At 42.2% G+C, this 23,971-nt stretch overlaps 1 protein-coding gene across 1 annotated transcript in view; it reads left to right on the top strand.

Annotated features, from left to right (window-relative positions):
* The first annotated feature begins 2,779 nt into the window (after window positions 1–2,779).
* The window catches only part of LOC311128292 (lysosome membrane protein 2-like), a 70,677-nt gene continuing 49,485 nt past the window's right edge, over window positions 2,780–23,971 (top strand). Inside the window, exons 1-2 of the mRNA XM_084160375.1 lie at window positions 2,780–3,328; window positions 12,228–12,385. Coding sequence (XP_084016501.1) covers window positions 3,206–3,328; window positions 12,228–12,385 — 281 coding nt within the window. The 5' untranslated portion in view covers window positions 2,780–3,205. The remainder of the gene's footprint in view (window positions 3,329–12,227; window positions 12,386–23,971) is intronic.

Here is a 23,971-nt window from a genome sequence, read left to right as displayed (position 1 = left end):
TTGGACCTGCTACGTGACGAATGTTGTATCCCCTACCTCGACGAAGTACTGTGCTACGCGAAGTATTTGAAGTCCCACGTTGACAGACTCCGGACGGTCCTCAAGGCCCATCAGAAACATGGTGTAAATCTGAGACCAACAAAATGTGAGCTATTTAAGCGTGAGGTCCGATATGTTGGACAACTCGTATCAGCAGACGGTGTCAGGATTGATCCCAAAGAGATGGATGCGATCATGGCACTGAAGGAGAAAAACCTCAGACCGTTGGTGATGTCCGGAAGCTGCTCTGGCACCCCAATGGTGGAACAAGTTTCCTCACGACGCCAGGACAGCGGAGTCACTCACCACCTTCTGGAGACACTTGAAACCCCACCTCTTTAAGGAATACCTGGGATAGGATAAAGTAATCCTTCTACCCCCCCTTATCCCACCCCCCCAAAAAAATAAAAAATAAACATATTGTAAAGTGGTTATCCCACAGGCTATAAGGTGAATGCACCAATTTGTAAGTCGCTCTGGATAAGAGTGTCTGCTAAATGACGTAAATGTAAATGTAAATGTAAATCTACCTCTTGACATTAACAAGTATGTGGCCGAATGCACAGAGGAGTTATCACAGGATGCGATCCGTGCCACCTGGCAAGGAAGCCAAGCAGCGCAAAAGAAAGATGTTGCATGGATCGCCACCTTAAACATAGCCCTACAGGACACCAACCAAAACACTGTTGGACTTCAACTGACCATTAGCCATGATGAGCAGGTATAAGCACAAAGAGAGGACCAGGCCATTGTAGAAGTCATCCATTTGAAAGAGTCAAACAGTATCCTCAGCCATGAGACACGACACGATGTATGTGGCATCACAAGAAAATTGTTGCATGAGTGGAGCAAGTTACATCTTGAAGATGGACTCTTGTACAGAAAAACAAGTAAGAGACGAGAACTTTTCCTACAAGTAAAGTACAGACCATCAGTTTTGAAACACCCGCATGATGACGTAGGGACAGAACGTGTACTTAACCTTGCTAGAGAGAGGAGAACTGGCTATTCATGATGAAGCAAATCGAAGAATACGTCACAAGGAGATGTCCGTGCATCAAGCAGAAGAAACCTGTCGCGCTTGTCAGAGCTCCCATGGGCAGTATCAATTCCAGTTCGCCTCTAGAGCTTGTCTCTATTGACTATCTTCACCTAGAAGCCAGTCGAGGTGGTTATAAGTACATCTTGGTTATTGTTGACCACTTCACCAGGTTTGCTCAAGCTTACCCTATGAAAAACAAGTCTGGCAAGGCAGCAGTGAAACAAATCTTCAATGATTTTATCCCTCGATTTGGATACCCCTCGAAACTACATAATGATCAGGGCTGCGAGTTCGAGAACTAATTAGCTCTTGACATGGTATCTAATTTTTTTATTTGTAATTGCATCACTAGCCCATAAAAATACAAGTTTACATAGATGTTCATTTGGCATGCTGCAAATGTATAGTGTCTGACTTTATTTATCCTAGCCAGTGCTACTGTATGGCAATTAGATAGCACTGTATTTCAGGGTCAAGACTCTCCTTGGCCTCAATAGCCCGTTACCATCCTATTATTTGTAAATTAGACATTCAGTGCAAATTGAGGTGCAAATTTAACTGAAAATGCTTATTAAATTGAAATTAGGTTGCCTATTTATAACTAAAGGCACTGGCAGGCAAGCTGTTCCTGTTTAGATTGTGAGAGTGGCGCAGTGGTCTAAGGCTGTGCCACTAGAGATCCTGGTTCGAATCCAGGCTCTGTCGTAGCCGGCTGCGACCGGGAGACCCATGGGGCGGCGCACAATTGGTGTCGTCTAGGGGAGGGAATGGCCAGCAGTGATGTAGCTCAGTTGGTAGAGCATGGCGTTTGCAACTCCAGGGTTGTGGGTTCAATTCCCACGGGGGGCCAGTATGAAAAAAAATAATGTATGCACTCACTAACTGTAAGTCGCTCTGGATAAGAGCGTCTGCTAAATGACTAAAAGGAAATAGCACGCAATGTTTTACAAACTCCGTCTTATTCGTATATAGTCAACATGTTCTCCATCTAAGAGTCCTTGAATATGTTTGGTCTCTAAAGAGGACTCTGCAACTGACAAACTGTCTTTTAAACATCCTATAACTAAACTAAAACCTTTCAATTTAAAAAGGCTACTATATGAAATGTCTAGAAGTTCTTATATTTCTTATTTGCACTTGTTGACAGGGTTGAAATTATAATTTGACATTTTACGTTGGAGTTCCAACTTCCAGCCCTGAATTTGCCACTGTAGTTTGATGTCAAATCATTTCAATCCATGCAAATAGTGTGAAACAATGAATTACATAAAAAAAATTAAATTTAGATTAAATGATCTCCACATTGATAATTGTTTATGCCTTCAAATTATTTTATACAGCTCTTTTATGCACCATTATGAAGCAAGGTTCTGGGTGAGGTTTAGGCTGTCTGCCCATAACTTGTGTGAGTAGCAAGACAGCCAACCCTGGGGTGTACTCATTAGGAAGCAAATGGGCCGAAGCGGGGAGGGTAACCTGAACTTGTCCAATAACAAACGCTTGTTTTAATTGCAAAGCGTTTTCTACAGTGTGCACTAATGAATACACCACTGTTACTTTTCCTCCCAACCAGGCAGAAACAGTAACCGTATTGCCACACGTGTTGAAGGGAGAACAGCAGACATTGAGTTGTGACCAATCACAAGCATGACCTTCTCAGCCCCCTACAAATATCCACTGGCATGTTTCATACAGTTTATTACACCTTCACCACCCCGGATTGCAGACAACCTCCCTTTGTTGTGAAAGATCTCCTTATTAACCAGGCAGCAGATAACTAAACTTAGCATACATTCCTTTTCTTGCTATGACTTAAAACTAAGAAGAATAAAGAAGCGATTACCATTATATTCGACTAGAATAAACAGATAAAATCAGTCACTTCTACAGAATCCAAGTTCTACCACTTTGCAAGTTACAGAAAAGTGGAAAAACTGACCACAAACCACAAAAGAGGACAACAAGGTCAACTTTGAAGAAGTTTGAAGAAATGTTGTTGTTAATGTATGCACCGTGAACTGAAGGAATTTGAAGATAAAAGCGTAGCAGGCTCAGTTGCCACATTTCAACGGTATTGTCCTCTTCTTGCTGTGTTTCAACTTTTACGCGCTGTTGTCCTGCATCATGACTCGAAGATCTTGTGCAGTATATGGAGTCGGGATTGTCTGCGCTCATCTGCTGATCATCGGGATTGGCTTGTTTGTGGCTCAAGTATTTCAAACTGTAATACATAACCGGTTAAAAAAGGTAAGTTAGCAGAATGCAAAAGTTTTGATAACTTTTCATTTTATATTTGCATGTCAAAAATGTTTTAATAACTGATATGGTGCCAAATAAATCAAAATGCAGTTACAGCAGTGTTACAATGTCATGAGGTGTGGAGGCAAGTAGCCTAGCGGTTAAGAACTTTGGGCCATGTAACCGAAAGGTTGTTTGTTGTCTAGGTCCCTGAGCCAACTGGGTGAAAAATCTGTCAATGTGTCCTTGAGCAAGGCACTTAACCCTAATTGCTCTGGGGTTGCTGTCAATAATGGCTAATCCCTGGCCGTGACCCCACTCTCCAAGGGTGTTTCAAGGGAGTAGGATATGCAAAAAAATGAATTTCCAATTCACACACTTGTACATGTGTAAAATAGGACAAATGTAAGCACCCACCTAATTATTATGAGACAATCACAAATACAGGTTAGAGACTGCAAATCATCCGGTACCAATCCGTCAGAATAACTTTGCTTGGGGTACTGAGAACAAAGTAGCTTAGTGCACCACTGTGTGAAGTTCTCCAACAAACTGCAGCTGACGCTTTCTCAGAATCAATGCAGAGATCACTGAGTTTTAGGGGTTCTATCCAGACCAGGATGGTCTCATAAACTAGACGTCACATAGAACATTTGGGATTTTCAAATTAGTATGATATGTTACCCTTGGTATGGTTATATAAGACTGTCTGTCTGTCTGTCTGTCTGTCTGTCTGTCTGTCTGTCTGTCTGTCTGTCTGTCTGTCTGTCTGTCTGTCTGTCTGTGTCTGTTTGTCTGTCTGTGTCTGCCTGTCAATCAGACAGACAGACAGAGGTGGAAGAGAGGAGGGAGAGGGAGAGGGAGAGAGAGAGATAAGAGGAGGGGGAGGGAGGAAAGAAGGAGGGAGAGATAATGGAGGTGGGAGGAGAGAGAGAAAAGGGGGGGAGTGAGGGAGGGGGAGCGAGGGGAGAAGGAGGGAGGAGGGAGGGGAGAGAGAGAGTCAACAGTAAGACAGAGGAGGGGGAGAGAGAGAGAGATGAAAGGAGTGGGAGGGAAAGAAGGCGGGAGAGTGAGGGAGGTGGAGAGAGAGAGACAGAGAGCATGAGAGAGGTGGAGGGAGTGAAAGAAGGGGGAGGGAGAAGAGAATGGGGGAGGGAGGGTTAAAGAGGAGGTAGAGTGAGACAGAGACATGAGATAAATTCGTCTCCTGAGTGGTGCAGTGGTCTAAGGCACTGCATCGCAGTGTTAGCTGTGCCACTAGAGATCCTGGTTCAAATCCAGGCTCTGTCGCAGCCGGCCGCGACCGGGAGACTCATGGGCGGCGCACAATTGGCCCAGCGTTGTCCAGGGTAGGGGAGGGAATGGCCAGCAGGGATGTAGCTCAGTTGATAGAGCATGGCGTTTGCAACGCCAGGGTTGTGGGTTCGATTCCCACGGGGGGCCAGTATAAAAAAAAATATGTATTCACTAACTGTAAGTCGCTCTGGATAAGAGCGTCTGCTAAATGACTAAAATGTAAATGTAATAAATGAGATGTCAACCCTGCGACACTCATCTGCAATGTATTGAGAAAAACATCAGCTACTGTGACATTTTACCTTTTTGCAAAACCGTGTCAGGATGACATTTTCCTATTATATCTTGTTGGAGTGTAAAGCAATACAGCAAAAATGAAAGGATGGTGGAAGGGTAGGCATATAACATGAATGTCTAGCAATGCAAAGGTTGCGTGTTCAAATATCATCACGGACAATTTTAGCTTTTAGCAACTTTGCAACTACTTACTACCTTTTAGATACTTAGCAGGTTAGCTTCCCCTTTCACTAACCCTGACCCAAACCTTAACCCTTTAACCTAACTCCTAACCCTAACCTTAACCCTAACACTAACACTAACCTTAGCCCTAATCTTAACCCTAACCTTAACCCCTAACCCTAACCCCTAGCCTAGCTAATATTAGCCACCTAGCTAACGTCAGCGTTAGCCACCTAGCTAAAGTTAGCGTTAGCCACCTAGATAATGTTAGCCACAACAAATTTAAAATTGTAACATATCATACCTATAGCAAATTCGTAACATATTGCATTTATTGCAATTCGTAACATATCATACAAATTGGAATTCGTAACGTAATATACTAATTTGAGTGGCCCGGATTTTTGTTTACTATGTTACATCTACCTCTGAGTCCAGATTGTCCAGACCAATAGACCAAAGTATGAGAATTGGGAAATTTGGTTTTATTAAGCATAGCAGGCCTACCTACCTATACAGAATAATTGCTCTGTAAGATAACAGATCTGAGACCAGCCTTTCCTTACTGAAATTATAATTGTTCACTGAAATCAAATCAAATCAAATTAAATGTTATTTGTCACATACACGTGTTTAGCAGATGTTATTGCGGCTGTAGCGAAATGCTTGTGCTTGTAGCTCCGACAGTGCAGTAATATCTAACAAGTAATATCTAACAATTTCACAACATATACCCAATACACACAAATCTAAGTAAGGAATATAATTAAATATATATACATATATGGACAAGCAATGACAGAGCGGCATGGACTATACAGACGAATATTATAGAATACAGTATATACATATGAGATGAGTAATGCAATATATGTAAACATTATTAAAGTGACTAGTGTTCCATTTCTTAAAGTGGCCAGTGACTTCTATAGGCAGCAGCAGCGTCTAATGTGATGGCTATTTAACAGTCTGATGGCCTTGAGATAGAAGCTGTTTTTCAGTCTCTCGGTCCCAGCTTTGATGCACCTGTACTGACCTCGCCTTCTGGATGAGAGGTGACATCGGGTGCTGTAGGTGTCCTGGAGGGCGGGTAGTTTGCCCCCGGTAATGCGTTCGGCAGACCGTACCACCCTCTGGAGAGCCCTCAACAGGTTGCTCTCAATTGTGCATCATAGTGATTGACTGTCCACATAGCTGTACCATGATATTTGCAATGTTACTAAATAACCCTCCAATTGTTCTCCACTAATTCCTCAGCTAAAACCCCTCCCCATCCCAAGTTGGGCCATCATCCCAGTGATCAGCATACCACCCCTGTCCCCCCGGATCCCTATGCCCCCGAGGGGCCAGGACCCATCCATCGAAAACATCACATAGTGCCACCCACAAAACAGAAGCAGGTCAACCGCCAAAAGCATTTCCAATGCTCTCACCTCAATATATTTATATAGCTATTTAAAAAATATCTATTCAAATATCTTGCATATCTTATTTTCCATCATTATCAATTAATGTGCGTAATAATGTCGGTATTCATGCGTAGGATTTTAACCTATAACCCGAATTGCCATTGTATTGCATTACATTTTTAACAAGCAACTACCATTTCAGCAAACAGCCACTGCGATTCAACCCCCCCACTCTGTGTATTGTGGCGTAATTACAATGCTGTGTATCCATCCTCAGTTTTCTCCTATCACAGCCATTAAACTCTGTAACTGTTTAAAGTCATTATTGGCCTCATTGTAAAACCCTGAGCGGTTTCCTTCCTCTCCGGCAACTGAGTTAGGAAGGACGCCTGTATCTTTGTAGTGACTGGGTTTATTGATACACTTTCCAAAGTGTAATTATTAACTTCACCATGCTCAAAGGGATATTCAGTTTCTGCTTTTAATTATTTTTACCCATCTAGGGTTCTAGATATTGGGAGTCAGCCAAGTGGGTGACAGACAAGGCTTCTAGATCTTAGGAGTCATCCAATTGGGTGAGAGACAAGGATTATAGATCTTAAGTGTCAGCCAATTGGGTGACAGACCAGGGTTATAGATCTTAGGAGTCAGCCAATTGGGTGAGAGACAAGCGTAAAATAAGACAGATGTGAACTAGTAGTTACAGTTGTGCCACCCTGACATACCATCCCATCTGTGTTTCCATAAACAAATAATACATGGGAAATGCTGTCAGATAATTAGGCTAGTCCGTTCCCCCTGACCTAAATATACAGTATTACCCCTGTTTACCGTGAGGTATGCAGAGGTTATGCCAGCCAGGCAAACAATGGTCCTTTACTCACGATCCTGATGTGAGACACACACACACACACACACACACACACACACACACACACACAAACACACACACACACACACACACACACACACACACACACACACACACACACACACACACACACACACACACACACACACACACACACACACACACATAAACACACTGTCCTGATGTGACGGACCTGACCAAGAATAGACCACACAAATCTGGACTTTATCTCTGGAGAGAATCTTACAAAATGTAGATGTTGAAACAACAAATGTTTGTTTAGCCTCTAGTGTTTGTTTAATTAGGTTACTTATTAAAGGGTTGTGTCCCAAATGGCACCCTATCCCTATAAAGTACACTACTACACTATGGGCCCTGGTCAAAAGTAGTGCACTATAAAGGGAATAGTGTGCCATTTAATTCCGATTACATCATTTCAACCTGTTTTGTCTGTTGGGGTCTTTACATGTGTGAAAGATGATGCTGAGTGATGGCCATGAAAACATATTGGAAATGCAACAGGTGCACAGACACACACGCACCTACGCACGCTCGCACACACACACAAACTTGTTATTGTCTTGGACCTCTCGGCATAGTGGAGTCAGACCACTCCTCATATCACCTCATGGTTTGAAAGAGGATTGTGGGCATATGGAATAGGGTGCCATTTGGGACAGGATCGAGCTCATAACTCAAACCACAGAAACCCTTCTGAACTCAGCAGTAGACCCTCTTTGTGTGGTAAGCTCTTTCACAGAGCATGGTAGGCTTATTGGGTAACAGCGAGAGCCGTGGCACCCAATTCCCCATATAGTGAACTGCTTTTGACCAGCTCTGGTTAAAAGTAGTGCACTGTATAGGGAATGGGGTGCCATTTAGGACGTAACCCTGAAGTGTTTGGCAGCTCCACAGGTCCTAACTGGGTCACTGTAGTAAAGGATCACCATCGGCCAACTAGAGAGGTGACATTAGCCCAGACCAGAACAATGCCCCCCAACGTGTTAGAGACGGCCGTGTACAGCAGGAAATGTATGAATGCCTTTGGTCTTAACCCCTAGCTTGTCTACATGAAAAAATACCTAAAAATCAAAGCCTAAATGTTGCATCTGCACCAAAAAATGTTGTATGTTGCTTGAAATGAACAACCCTGACTGAGGTTGATCATCTTCTATGCTGGGTAAAGTATCATATTGATATTTTCAACCATGTGTCCAGACTGTGCTCTCCTTCTATCTAAGATGACAGGCACCTTATCCTGAGCTACTCAGCTGGACGTTTTGTCATTGGAGAGGCTGAGAGTGGATGTCTTCGCCCCTCCACAGGTCCCCTGGTGGCTTGGGTCTTTGTCCCTGCGCTGGGGTAATTGTGCCTCCGTGGCCATCATTAACACAGAGAGACATCCACTGGGGCGCTGCAGCATCTCTTCTCTCTCTCTCTCTCTCTCTCTCTCTCTCTCTCTCTCTCTCTCTCTCTCTCTCTCTCTCTCTCTCTCTCTATCTCTCTCTCTCTGTGAGTTTGTGTTCAAACAAGAGGAATGTGTTCTGATCATTAAGGTCAGTGCCTTGGAGCTCACCAATCACATGATCAACACACACACACAAATTATAGTGTGTGAGCAGTCTGCTTGGCTGGTGAAAGGGTTTCCATTGGTTACCGTAGACAAAAAGAGGGCCTTTCCCGTTCATCTGTGCCTCCCCTCCATCCCTTTACCCCTCCTCCCCTCCATCACCCACCCCCAACTCCCCAGGGAGGCATGTTTTGTTCTCCTGTTTTCCTGCAGCCATGACGTTCAAATTTAGGAAGGAACATTCAATTTAAAAACTTTGGGGGTACTGCTCTAGCAGGTAAACAGTTATGATTGAGATAAATAAATATCCTTTCATGGGAAGCCACCTAATACAGTCAATTTGGAAACTATTCAGACCCCTTGACTTTTTCCACATTTTGCTGCGTTACAGCCTTACTCTAAAATATATTAAATTGTTTTTTTCCCTCATCAATCTACACACAATACCCCATAATGACAAAGCAAAAACAGGTTTTTAGAAATGTTTGCAAATGTATAAAAAAAAAGGAAATATCACATTTGCATAAGTATTCAGACCCTTTACTCAGTACTTTGTTGAATACCTTTGGCAGCGATTACAGCCTTGAGTCATATTGGGTATGACGCTACAAGTTTGGCACACCTGTATTTGGGGAGTTTTTCCCATTCTTCTCTGCAGATCCTCTCAAGCTCTGTCAGGTTGGATGGGGAGCGTCTCTGCACAGCTATTTTCAGGTCTCTCCAGAGATGTTAGATCGGGTTCAAGTCCGGGCTCATGCTGGGCCACTCAAGGACATTCAGAGACTTGTCCCGAAGCCACTCATGCGTTGTCTTGGCTGTGTGCTTAGGGTCGTTGTCCTGTTGGAAAATGAACCTTCGCCCCAGTCTGAGGTCCTGAGCATTCTGGAGCAGATTTTCATCAAGGATCTCTCTGTACTTTGCTCCGTTCATCTTTCCCTCGATCCTGACTAGTCTTGCAGTCCCTGCCACTGAAAAACAACCCCACAGCATGATGCTGCCACCACCATGCTTCATAGTAGGGATGGTGCCAGGTTTCCTCCAGACGTGTCGCTTGACATTCAGGCCAAAGAGTTTAATCTTGATTTCATCAGACCAGAGAATCTTGTTTCTCATGGTCTGAGAGTCCTTTAGGTGCCTTTTGGCAAACTCCAAGCGGGCTGTCATGGGCCTTTTACTGAGGAGTGGCTTCTGTCTGGCCACTCTACCATAAAGGCCAGATTGGTGGAGTGCTGCAGAGATGGTTGTCCTTCTGGAAGGTTCTCCCATCTCCACAGAGGAACTCTGGAGCTCTGTCAGAGTGACCCTCGGGTTCTTGGTCACCTCCCTGACGAAGGCCCTTCTCCCCCGATTGCTCAGTTTGGCCGGGCGGCCAGCTCTAGGAAGAGTCTTGGTGGTTTCAAACTTCTTCCATTTAAGAATGATGGAGGCCACTGTGTTCTTGGGGACCTTCAATGCTGCAGACATTTTTTGGAACCCTTCCCCAGATCTGTACATCGACACAATCCTGTCTCGTCGCTCTATGGACAATTTCTTCGACCTCATGGCTTGGTTTTTGCTCTGACATGCAATGTCAACTGTGGGACCTTATATAGACAGGTGTGTGCCTTTCCAAATAGTTAAACAAAGGTTAAATTAATAAAATCATGTCCAATTAATTGAATTTACCACAGGTGGACTCCAATCAAGTTGTAGAAACATCTCAAGGATGTGTTAAACAAATAAAAATATATTTTATATTTGAGATTCTTCAAATAGCCACCCTTTGCCTTGATGACAACTTTGCACACTCTTGGCATTCTCTCAACCAGTTTCACCTGGAATGCTTTTCCAACAGTCTTGAAGGAGGTCCCACATATGCTGAGCACTTGTTGGCTGCTTTTCCTTCACTCTGAGGTCGGACTCATCCCAAACCATCTCAATTTGGTTGAGGTCAGGGGATTGTGGAGGCCTGGTCATCTGATGCAGCACTCCATCACTCTCCTTCTTGGTAAAATAGCCCTTACACAGCCTGGAGGTGTGTTGGGTCATTGTCCTGTTGAAAAACAAATGATAGTCCCACTAAGCCCAAACCAGATGGGATGGTGTATCGCTGCAGAATGCTGTGGTAGCCATGCTGGTTAAGTGTGCCTTGAATTCGAAATAAATCACTGACAGTGTCACCAGCAAAGCACCCCCACACAATAACACCTCCTACACATGCGGATATCATCTGTTCACCCACACCACATCTCACAAAGACACGGCGGTTGGAACCAAAAATCTCCAATTTGTACTCCAGACCAAAGGACACATTTCCACTGGTCTAATGTCCATTGCTTGTGTTTCTTGGCCTAAGTAGTTCTCTTCTTATTATTGGTGTCCTTTAGTAGTGGTTTCTTTGCAGCAATTTGACCATGAAGGCTTGATTCACACAGTACCCTCTGAACAGTTGATGTTGAGATGTGTTTGTTACTTGAACTCTGTGAAGCATTTATTTTGGCTGCAATTTCTGAGGCTGGTAACTCTAATGAACTTATCCTCTGCAGCAGAGGTAACTCTGGGTCTTCCATTCCTGTGGCGGTCCTCATGAGAGCCAGTTTCATCATAGCGCTTGATGGTTTTTGCGACTGCAATTGAAGAATCTTTCAAAGTTCTTGAAATGTTCTGTATTGACTGATCTTTATCTCTTAAAGTAATTATGGACTGTCGTTTCTCTTTGCTTATTTGAGCTGTTCTTGCCATAATATGGACTTGGTCTTTTACCAAATAGGGATATCTTCTGTATACCCCTCCTACCTTGTCACAACACAATTGTTTGCCTAAACGCATTAAGAAGGAAAGAAATTCCATAAATTAACAGGCACACCTGCAAGTTACTTTAGGACTCATCCTGAATCCTCATACTTTGTGTCAATGTTCATACTTGTTGAGTGCAATGGTAGCTTTGAAATCCGAACTGAATCACATTTCACTACACTTAGTGAAGTGTAATGAAATGAGAACAGTGAGCTATTGAAATGGAGCTTGGAATTGCAACCTGATCAACCATATAGTACTAAACAGTAATATACCATGTTCTCATACATTTTAATATGAAGAATTCTGAACTATGTGGTCTGTTTTGTGGACTTTAACTTCTGTGTTGCTTGCTCTTTGGTGTTTAGGCACCGGCCTAAACATCAAAGAGCAAGCAACACAGAAGTTGAAGTGCACAAAACAGACCACATAGTTCAGCATTCTTCATATTCAAATTGACAACTGAGGATGTAAAAAGGGCTTTATTAAATACATTTGATTGATTGGTTCTGTTTTTGTGTCTTTCAGGAGATAACTCTGACAGAGGGCAGCCGTGTGTTTGAGACATGGAAGAACCCTCCTCCTCCCGTCTTCATGCAGTACTTCTTTTTTAACGTCACCAACCCAGACGAGTTCCTGGCTGGAGCCAAGCCTTTCGTCTCTCAGGTTGGCCCTTACACATACAGGTAGGATTTGTGATGAATTGATGTAGTGTTTATAAAGACTTTATGAATGATGTATGAAGCCTTTCTAAGTTTTAGTTTATCTCTCAGGATGGCTCATACATCTACCGCTACATGAAGGCAAAGCACCAGCTATACAGATCTTTTACATTGTTTATAAATGATACGTGAAGCATTTCTGTAGTGCTTATAAAGCCTTTATAAAGCCTTTTTAAATTGTAGTTTGTTTAAATTTGGACCAAACTAGAGACGTTTTTTAAGGGGAACGTATGGTAAGTGTGAACCATGAGACTATTGACATTGTTCCTCAAAGTTGGAAAATCAGCAACTGTCAGGAAGCCTTTTTGTCATCATTTGGTTTTATTTAGTGACACTTTTGGGAAATTGTGTCCAACTATAAATCCTAGTCTCTATGTCTCTATCTGAGATGTGATGTCACAGGGTTTATAAGTAATGTTTCCTCATCTCATAGCTTTGACAGGAAATTATGCAGAGGGGACAGCTTTTCTCTGTCAGTCTCTGACTGTTTCCCAAATGGCACACTATGGACCCAGGTCAAAAGTAGGGCAAAATATATAGAGAATAGGGTGCCATTTGGGACGTAGCCTCTGTCAAAATAGACTCCAACATAATATCTCTGGATTCTCAGTATAAAAGACACCTGTCCACAACCTCAAACAGTCACACTCCAAACTCCACTATGGCCAAGACCAAAGAGTTGTCAAAGGACACCAGAAACAAAATTGTAGACCTGCACCAGGCTGGGAAGACTGAATCTGCAATAGGTAAGCAGCTTGGTTTGAAGAAATCAACTGTGGGAGCAATTATTAGGAAATGGAAGACATACAAGACCACTGATAATCTCCCTCGATCTGGGGCTCCACGCAAGATCTCACCCCGTGGGGTCAAAATGATCACAAAAACGGTGAGCAAAAATCCCAGAACCACACGGGGGACCTAGTGAATGACCTGCAGAGAGCTGGGACCAAAGTAACAAAGCCTACCATCAGTAACACACTACGCCGCCAGGGACTCAAATCCTGCAGTGCCAGACGTGTCCCCCTGTTTAAGCCAGTACATGTCCAGGCCCATCTGAAGTTTGCTAGAGTACATTTGGATGATCCAGAAGAGGATTGGGAGAATGTCATATGGTCAGATGAAACCAAAATATAACTTTTTGGTAAAAACTCAACTCGTCGTGTTTGGAGGACAAAGAATGCTGAGTTGCATCCAAAGAACACCATACCTACTGTGAAGCATGGGGGTGGAAACATCATGCTTTGGGGCTGTTTTTCTGGAAAGGGACCAGGACGACTGATCCGTGTAAAGGAAAGAATGAATGGGGCCATGTATCGTGAGTTTTTGAGTGAAAACCTCCTTCCATCAGCAAGGGCATTGAAGATGAAACGTGGCTGGGTCTTTCAGCATGACAATGATCCCAAACACACCGCCCGGGCAACGAAGGAGTGGCTTCGTAAGAAGCATTTCAAGGTCCTGGAGTGGCCTAGCCAGTCTCCAGATCTCAACCCCATAGAAAATCTTTGGAGGGAGTTGAAAGTCCGTGTTGTACGTTTGCCCACTGACAAAGACATGATCAGTCTATAATTTTAATGGTAGGTTTATTTGAACAGTGAGAGACAGAATAACAACAAGAAAATCCAGAAAAACACATGTCAAAATTGTTATAAATTGATTTGCATTTAATGAGGGAAATAAGTATTTGACCCCTCTGCAAAACATGACTTAGTACATGGTGGCAAAACCCTTATTTATAAAAAAGTACTTATAATGGGGAACTTGCTCAATTTGGGCTCCCTTCAATATGCAAATATGCAGGTTCTCAGGGTCAATATTACAAAACCGAGAGAACAACATAGACATGGTTTTATTAGCATTTAGCACTAGTTTAAGATCAGTAAGGGATTTTTGAATTGAGTCAAAACCATGCTGAAGGTCATGAATGGCCTGCTGTACTGAGGGGGCACAGGAGTAAATAACTGTATCATCCGCGTAGAGATGAATGTTCAAGGTTTTATCAGATAGACCAATATTATTTAGATAAATAGTGAAGAGAACAGGGCCCAAAATTGAGCCACGTGGCACACCTTTCGTAATATTGAGGAAACTAGATTTGATACCGTCAGTAAGCACACATTGTGTCCTGTCTGTTAGATAGTTCTTGAACCAATTGCAAGACGCCTGATCTAGGCCTGTTTCAGACAACCTTTGAACAGGTAAGAAATGGTCAACGTATCAGCCTTTGACAGGTCAATAAATAAGGCAGCACAATGATTTTTAAGGTCCAATCCAGGGATGGGCAAATTTTATGGGGTTGGGGGCCACAAAAATCTGAACTCATCATGAGGGGCCGCATTTAAGTCCACTTTTTAAGTTTTAGAGCTAATTTCATGGCCCCCAAGACCTAATTATGTGCGATGGGGGCCCCCCGGGTGGTAATTCAACCATGAATACTACAAGTTTAGATAGCTGGCTGCTAGACTAACTTACCAATCTAAAATGTTTTAGCTGACATTGAGTAACAAGAGAAAAACCACTAATGCATAACCACATTTCAAAATTGCACCTTGTGTATTCTACTATTCTAACTCGCAATAGTAAGTTGAGACTCCGACTTGAGAACCCGCCAGTTGCCCATCCCTGGTCTAAACAATATAGTACATCCTCTAAGACAAGTGTAGCCACTTAAACAGTGCTATGTCCACGTCTAAAACCAGACTGGTACTCATTAAGAATAGAACGAGAAGTTAAAAAAGTTCTAAGCAGAGAGTTGGCCAGGGTCTCTAAAACTTTGACAAGGCAAGATAGCTTGAAAAGTGGATGTTAGTTATCCAAGTCAGAAGGATCTTTGCCTTTGTGTAGGGGAAGGACTTGTGCCATTGTCCAGATATTAAGGATAACCCCAGAAACAATTGTCAAGTAAAAAATATAGGTTAATGAGTCTGCAATAAGTGGGGAAGACCGCTGCTGCAAAAAGGGATCAAGTGAGTCAGCCCTAGTGAATTTTTATTACATTGATCTTCAAAAATGCACTTATTACATCATAGACATCAAATGGTTTACATGAAAATGAGGAATGTGGATCTGGGAATGTATCGTTCTGTACAGATTTGCTCAATGTGAGCAAATGACTCCCTCTACTGGAATCAGAGTTTTCAGAAGCTATTTAATCAAATAGGTGGCCCGCTGAGGCAAAGTGGTTATTAAAAGAACCACAAATTCCCATCTTATCTGTTATGGGATCAGAGGCTGTCATAACCTTCTGGGGTAATAAGGTGTTGGAGTTTTGTTTCAGAGATTTGACTACCTTCCAGAAGGCAGCTGGATTCCCACTATTCTCAGATCCATAGTTCAAGAAGTATGTCTATTTGATTTTCTAACCAGGGATTGACATCTATTTCTCAAGCGTCTGCAGGACTGCCAGTCAGACATACAGTGGGGAGAACAAGTATTTGATACACTGCCGATTTTGCAGGTTTTCCTACATACAAAGCATATAGAGGTCTGTAATTTTTATCATAGGTACACTTCAACTGTGAGAGACGGAATCTAAAACAAAAATCCAGAAAATCACATTGTATGATTTTTAAGTAATTAATTAGCATTTTATTGCATGACAAAAGTATTTGATCACCTACCAACCAGGAAGAATTCCGGCTCTCAAAGACCTGTTAGTTTTTCTTTAAGAAGCCCTCCTGTTCTCCACTCATTACCTGTATTAACTGCACCTGTTTGAACTCATTACCTGTATAAAAGACACCTGTCCACACAGTCAATCAAACAGACTCCAACCTCTCCACAATGGCCAAGACCAGAGAGCTGTGTAAGGACATCAGGGATAAAATTGTAGACATGCACAAGGCTGGGATGGGCTACAGGACAATAGGCAAGCAGCTTGGTGAGAAGGCAACAACTGTTGGCGCAATTATTAGAAAATGGAAGAAGTTCAAGATGACGGTAAATCACCCTCGGTCTGGGGCTCCATGCAAGATCTCACCTCGTGGGGCATCAATGATCATGAGGAAGGTGAGGGATCAGCCCAGAACTACACGACAGGACCTGGTCAATGACCTGAAGAGAGCTGGGACCACAGTCTCAAAGAAAACCCTTAGTAACACATTACGCCGTCATGGATTAAAATCCTGCAGCGCACGCAAGGTCCCCCTGCTCAAGCCAGCGCATGTCCAGGCCCGTCTGAAGTTTGCCAATGACCATCTGGATGATCCAGAGGAGGAATGGGAGAAGGTCATGTGGTCTGATGAGACATAAATAGAGCTTTTTGGTCTAAACTCCACTCGCCGTGTTTGGAGGAAGAAGAAGGATGAGTACAACCCCAAGAACACCATCCCAACCGTGAAGCATGGAGGTGGAAACATCATTCTTTGGGGATGCTTTTCTGCAAAGGGGACAGGATGACTGCACCGTATTAGGGGGGAGGATGGATGGGGCCATGTATCGCGAGATCTTGGCCAACAACCTCCTTCCCTCAGTAAGAGCATTGAAGATCGGTCGTGGCTGGGTCTTCCAGCATGACAACGACCCGAAACACACAGCCAGGGCAACTAAGGAGTGGCTCCGTAAGAAGCATCTGAAGGTCCTGGAGTGGCCTAGCCAGTCTCCAGACCTGAACCCAATAGAAAATCTTTGGAGGGAGCTGAAAGTCCGTTTTGCCCAGCGACAGCCCCGAAACCTGAAGGATCTGGAGAAGGTCTGTATGGAGGAGTGGGCCAAAATCCCTGCTGCAGTGTGTGCAAACCTCGTCAAGACCTACAGGAAACGTATGATCTCTGTAATTGCAAACGAAGGTTTCTGTACCAAATATTAAGTTCTGCTTTTCTGATGTATCAAATACTTATGTCATGCAATAAAATGCAAATTAATTACTTAAAAATCATACAATGTGATTCTCTGGATTTTTGTTTTAGATTCCGTCTCTCACAGTTGAAGTGTACCTATGATAAAAATTACAGACCTCTACATGCTTTGTAAGTAGGAAAACCTGCAAAATCGGCATTGTTTCAAATACTTGTTCTCCCCACTGTATAATCAGTCAGCCTTAGCCCAAGCTAAATTTCTTTCCTGTTATTTCTCAGATAGTTCATGTGTGAACCAGGGATTAGCTATATCCTTTACCCTTAGTTTATTGAACAGTCCATGCTTATCTTAAATTGAGTTGAGCAAATAAGTAAACCAATTTAGGGCCTGATCCGAGTCAGAGATATCTGACACAACCCCCCATTCACACAATCCCAGATCAGACGAGAATTGTTGCTCATTTAAATTCCTATAATTTCTCTTTGTAATAATGCGAGGCCGAGATTTAGGTAGCTTGCATCTCTTATGCAGGCAACAGGACAATGGTCACATTAGCAAAAATTCCATTGACTGTATACTTATGAGGGGCGTTTGTCAAAATAATATCTGAAAGAGTAGCTATTTCAGGGTGTGTAGCCCTTTCCTGCAGTCAATGACCAAAAGCACCCACTTTGGCCTCATGGGTAATGTTATTAATATTTTTCATAATTTCATAATTTATCAAGATTATTTTTTTTAAACTGACAATAATCGGTTGTTTCAATGTCAAACAGTTTTGTGTTATTTTTTTATCTTCTGTGATGGACAGTACCAGTCAAAAGTTTGGACACACCTACTCATTCAATGGTTTTTATTTATTTTTACTATTTTTTACATTGTAGAATAATAGTGAAGACATCAAAACTATGAAATAACACAAATGGAATCACATAGTAACCAAAAAAAGTGTTAAACAGATAAAAATATATGTTATATTTGCGATTCTTCAAATAGCCACTCTTGATGACAGCTTTGCATACTCTTGGCATTCAATTTACCAGCTTCACCTGGAATGCTTTTCCAACAGTCTTGAAGGAGTTCCCACATATGCTGAGCACTTGTTGGCTGCTTTTCCTTCACTCTACCGTCCGACTCATCCCAAACCATCTCAATTGGGTTGAGGTCGGGGGATTGTGGAGGCCAGGTCATCTGATGTAGCACTCCATCACTCTCCTTATTGGTAGAATAGCCCTTACACACCCTGGAGGTGTGTTGGGCCATTGTACTGTTGAAAAACAAATGATAGTCCCACTAAGCCCAAACCAGATGGGATGGCGTATCGCTGCAGAATGCTGTGGTAGCCATGCTGGTTAAGTTTGCCTTAAATTCTAAATAAATCACAGACAGTGTCACCAGCAAAGCACCCCCACACCATAAGACCTCCTCCTCCATGCTTTACGGTGGGAACTACACATGCGGAGATCATCCATTCACCCACACGTGTCTCACAAAGACACAGCGGTTTGAACCAAACATCTCCAATTTGGACTCAAGACCAATGGACAAATTTCTACCCGTCTAATTTCCATTGCTTGTGTTTCTTGGCCCAAACAGGTCTCTTCTCATTATTGGTGTCCTTTAGTAGTGGTTTCTTTGCAGCAATTCGACCATGAAGGCTTGATTCACACAGTCCCCTCAGAACAGTTGATGTTGAGATGTGTTTGTTACTTGTGAAGCATTTATTTGGGCTGCAATTTCTGAGTCTGGTAACTCTAATGAACGTATCCTCTGCAGCAGAGGTAACTCTGGGTCTTCCATTCCTGTGGCGGTCCTCATGAGAGCCAGTTTCATCATAGTGCTTGATGGTTTTTGCGACTGCACTTGAAGAAACATTCAAAGTTCTTGACATTTTCCGTATTGACTGACCTTCATGTCTTAAAGTAATGATGGACTGTCGTTTCTCTTTGCTTATTTGAGCTGTTCTTGCCATAATATGGACTTGGTATTTTGCCAAATTGGGCTATTTTCTGTATACCCCCCCTACCTTGTCACAACACAACTGATTGGCTCAAATGCATTAAGATGGAAATAAATTCCACAAATTAACTTTTAAGAAGGCACCCCTGTTAATTGAAATGCATTCCAGGTGACTACCTCATGAAGCTGGTTGAGAGAATGCCAAGAGTGTGCAAAGCTGTCATCAAGGCAAAGGGGGGCTATTTGAAGAATCTCAAATGTAAAATATATTTTGATTTGTTAACACTTTTTTGGTTACTACATGATTCCATATGTGTTATTTCATAGTTTTGATGTCTTCACTATTATTCAAAAAATAAAAAATAAATTAAAACCCTTGAATGAGTAGGTGTGTCAAAACATTTGACTGGTAGTGTATTTAAAGTGTAATATTGGGATGAAAACTCAAATTTGAATAAATGTCAACTCTATATCTGACATGGTACAGGTGTCTTCTTTTTTTAAGCCCTTAACCATGTGTGTGAGGTATATACTTTTGTTTCAAAGTAGATTTGTTTAAGACTACCAATAATCATTCTGTGTGACCCTGATTTAGCCCACTGCAGTAAAAGGTTAGGGCGGGTTGGTTCAGTTATCATCTTAGTTAGATTTTAGCTCAATGTAGATATATTTCAGCCTATCAGAAGCTGTCATCAACCAATCCAGATTAAGATCACCCAAATTGAATAATTCAGATTTAGCATAGATTTCACGTCAGACAATCAGCTAAGAGCACATATTGAGGCAGTGGGAAGGCGATAAATTCCCACTAGCGTAAGTTGGGCATTATTACCAGGGCCCACATTTAGGACTATACATTCAAATTGCTTAGAGACAGAGGTAGTGAGAGATACAGAAACATTTAAGTTGTCCTTTGTAAATATGGTGACACCTCCTCCTCTGTCAAATCTGTTGTATCTAAAAAATATTATAACCAGTCAGACACATCAGTATCCGGCACAGTCTTAATTAGGCAAGTTTGAGATATTACCAGAGTTATAATAAAATTCATTTACAAGACCAAACCTCTGGAATTTACATGAATCAGTCCAATTCCGCAGCTGTGGGATTTCAGATAAGACGTAGTCTCTAATTCAAGCATACTCTGCTCAGCTGCTAACCCCTTAATTGAAAATACCATAGGGCTAGTTTGAATTGGTATAGATATAAGATTGTCTAGAACTGTACAAATGGGCCTACGCCTAGAGCGAGGACGTGGGCTAAAACAAGCTGGTTACATGTTGTGGGCCTGCAGTATGATGATAATGCTGATCATTTATGGTTGGGCACTGGGCCTGAAATAATTAGACACTTGTTGGTCTTTCAGAGTTCCAATCAGTTATTTAAAATCCCATTTCAGCTGTTCTGAGCTAGCCATCCTAATGTCATTAGATCCCACATGGACTACGACAGCGACAGCCCCTGTGTTCTGGCGTAAAACGGTAGGAAGCAGCCTAGTAATGGTAATGTCCTGTACCCGAGCCCCAGGATAGCACAATATTTTTGCCTTCAGAACCAAGATGTTTCTCACCATAGAGCTGCCGATGACAACGGATGGTGAGATTTGTATTTGTATTTATTATGGATCCCCATTAGCTGAGCTATTCTTCCTGGGGTCCAGCAGAATTAAGGCAATTATACCATTTTTTTAACATTATAATACATTTACAACAGATTTCACAACACATTAAGTGTGTTCCCTCAGGCCACCACTCTTCTACCACATATCTACAACACAAAATCCATGTGTACGTGTGTGTATAGTGCGTATGTTATTGTGTGTGTGTGTCTGTGCCTGTGTTTGTGTCTCTTCACAGTCCCCGCTGTTCCATAAGATGTATTTATATAAATTTTTCTGCTTGCATGAGTTACTTGATGTGGAATAGAGTTCCATGTAGTCATCGCTCCATGTAGTATTGTGTGCCTCCCATAGTCTGTTCTGGACTTGGGGACTGTGAAGAGACCTCTGGTGGCATGTCTTGTGGGGTATGCATGGGTGTCCGAGCTGTGTGCCAGTAGTTCAAACAGAAAGCTCGGCACATTCAACATGTCAATACGTCTCGTACAAATACAAGTAGTAATGAAGTCAATCTCTCCTCCCCTTTGCGCCAGGAGAGATTGACATGCATATTATTAATGTTAGCTCTCTGTGTACATCCAAGGGCCAGCCGTGCTGCCCTGTTCTGAGCCAATTGCAATTTTCCCTCTTTGTGGCACCTGACCATACGACTGAACAGTAGTCCAGGTGCGACATAACTAGGGCCTGTAGTACCTGCCTTGTTAATAGTGCTGTTCAGAAGGCAGAGCAGCACTTTATTATGGACAGACTTCTCCCCATCTTAGTTACTGTTGTATCAATATGTTTTGACCATGACAGTTTACAATCCAGTTTTACTCCAAGCAGTTTAGTCACCTCAACTTGCTCAATTTCCTCATTATTTATTACAAGATTTAGTTGAGGTTTAGGGTTTAGTGAATGATTTGTTAACATTCCATTGATGTTCACACAATATACATTTTACCTTGTCTTGGAGATCCTCAGAACATTCCAAGAACATGTTATATCAAGTTTGACCTAATATTACTACAACATTAAAATATGTAGCTCCTTAAAGCAGATTAGAATACATCCCCATTATGTGTCAATTCAGATTTAATGGCAATTCGCATTTGAGGACTGTTTTGTATGTGATATAGCAACACATGCTATTTTAATTTCATTCATAGGACATTTGAACAGCATTTAATCATACAAACACAACCATATTTTTGACACTTCCTATGTTGACAATCTGCACATTATTTAATTCATTAGGACATTTGAACAGCATTTAATCATACAAACAACCATATTTTTTTGTGGGGTTTGAACCTGCAATGTTTGGTTGCCAAACCAGGTATTTTATCCTCTACGTCAGCAGGGAAGCTCTCTTAAATCTTTGTTTTTCAGGATATAGCCAGGGCAGTATGACCAATAAGGTATTCCATGCTTCCTTTTTATCCGTAGACATACCTAGCCCAGGGAAATACTGGTAACTGGGTTATTTACCATCACTTCATCCATCTTCTTTATATGTGACCGACCGGCTCGATTCGGTCTTATGTAGCAACATTTGAAATGGTGTTTTTTACATTGGATAAAAGTAGAGACTCTGAGCTAGAAAATTGTATATCATACACTACAGTTGAGGAACAATGGGAACATAATTCTGCTTTGAGAGTTGATAAACTTGTAACTCACTTTTGAGAAAATGGCCCTTGAATGTTTTGGTAAACTTACTGGAGACCTCTTCTTTATCTACACCCATTCAGCACCGTTCACACCCTCTTAAGCCATAGCCCCACCCATCTCTTTAAGGATTCACATGTGAGGCCATGTACTAAACAACCAAAGATTTCAAGACTAAAGGCTGGTTTATACTACGGGTGTGTCAATCTGGAGTGCCAGAGTGCGCCCTGGGCGTTTGTAAACTCAGAGCGTTGTCAGATTGTCCGTTCGTAAATTCAGAACGTCTCGCTCTCAGAGCGTACGCTGGACGCTCTGGCCGAGGAGTAGGGTTGATCCGAGCGTTCTGACCTAACAACAGCAGTCAAGCACCCAAGCTAACTGGCTAACGTTGGCTAGCTGGCTAGCTACTTCCAGGCACAAATGAGATAACAGCTCACTCATTTCATTTGCCCTAGCAGAGCTGTTTTGGCTGTTTTTATGTTATCCAGAGCATTGGTGACTGTAACTATGCTGCTGGCAACAATTTCATTACGCTTTTTTGCCAACGTATACTGACACCAGCCATATTCAATGGGTGTTGAGCGTTCGTAAATTTGTCAGTTAATTTGCGCTCTGGCACACTCAGACGAGAGTGCCCTGAAATCAGAGTAGATAGCCAGAGCAAATTTACCAGCTATGTCTATCGACAATTGTCACATTGACATCATGAACATTCTATTGAAATGGCTACTTGCATAGTGAAGTATTTTGTTTAGACATGTAGCTAGCTAGCTAAACAATGAACCATAATCCCACCTCTTAACGTTACTACCCTGCATGAATCTGCAGGTAACAAACCAGCCAGGTTCAATGTTAGCCAGCTAGCTAATATTAGACTATAACTAGCAATGCAAATGGCTCTGAGATACGATTAATATTAGTACACAGATCATACACGTAACGTTAGCTAGCGAGCCAGCCAGCTAACATTAGCTAGCTAGCTAACAGTACACTTTAACTTGAAATGAAAACGACTTTCTTACAAAATTTTAAATGTGTAATATCAGAAAATTTAGCTAGCTAGACTATCTTACCCATATACAGTGGGGAAAAAAGTATTTAGTCAGCCACCAATTGTGCAAGTTCTCCCACTTAAAAAGATGAGAGAGGCCTGTATTTTTCATCATAGGTACACGTCAACTATGACAGACAAAATGAGAAAAAAAATCCAGAAAATCACATTGTAGGATTTTTTATGAATTTATTTGCAAATGATGGTGGAAAATAAGTATTTGGTCACCTACAAACAAGCAAGATTTCTGGCTCTCACAGACCTGTAACTTCTTCTTTAAGAGGCTCCTCTGTCCTCCACTCGTTACCTGTATTAATGGCACCTGTTTGAACTTGTTATCAGTATAAAAGACACCTGTCCACAACCTCAAACAGTCACACTCCAAACTCCACTATGGCCAAGACCAAAGAGCTGTCAAAGGACACCAGAAACAAAATTGTAGACCTGCACCAGGCTGGGAAGACTGAATCTGCAATAGGTA

Source organism: Coregonus lavaretus (genome assembly GCF_964263955.1).
Source record: "Coregonus lavaretus genome assembly, chromosome: 4".
In the NCBI taxonomy this organism is placed as follows: domain Eukaryota; kingdom Metazoa; phylum Chordata; class Actinopteri; order Salmoniformes; family Salmonidae; genus Coregonus; species Coregonus lavaretus.
This window is presented reverse-complemented; position numbering and strand designations above follow the sequence as displayed.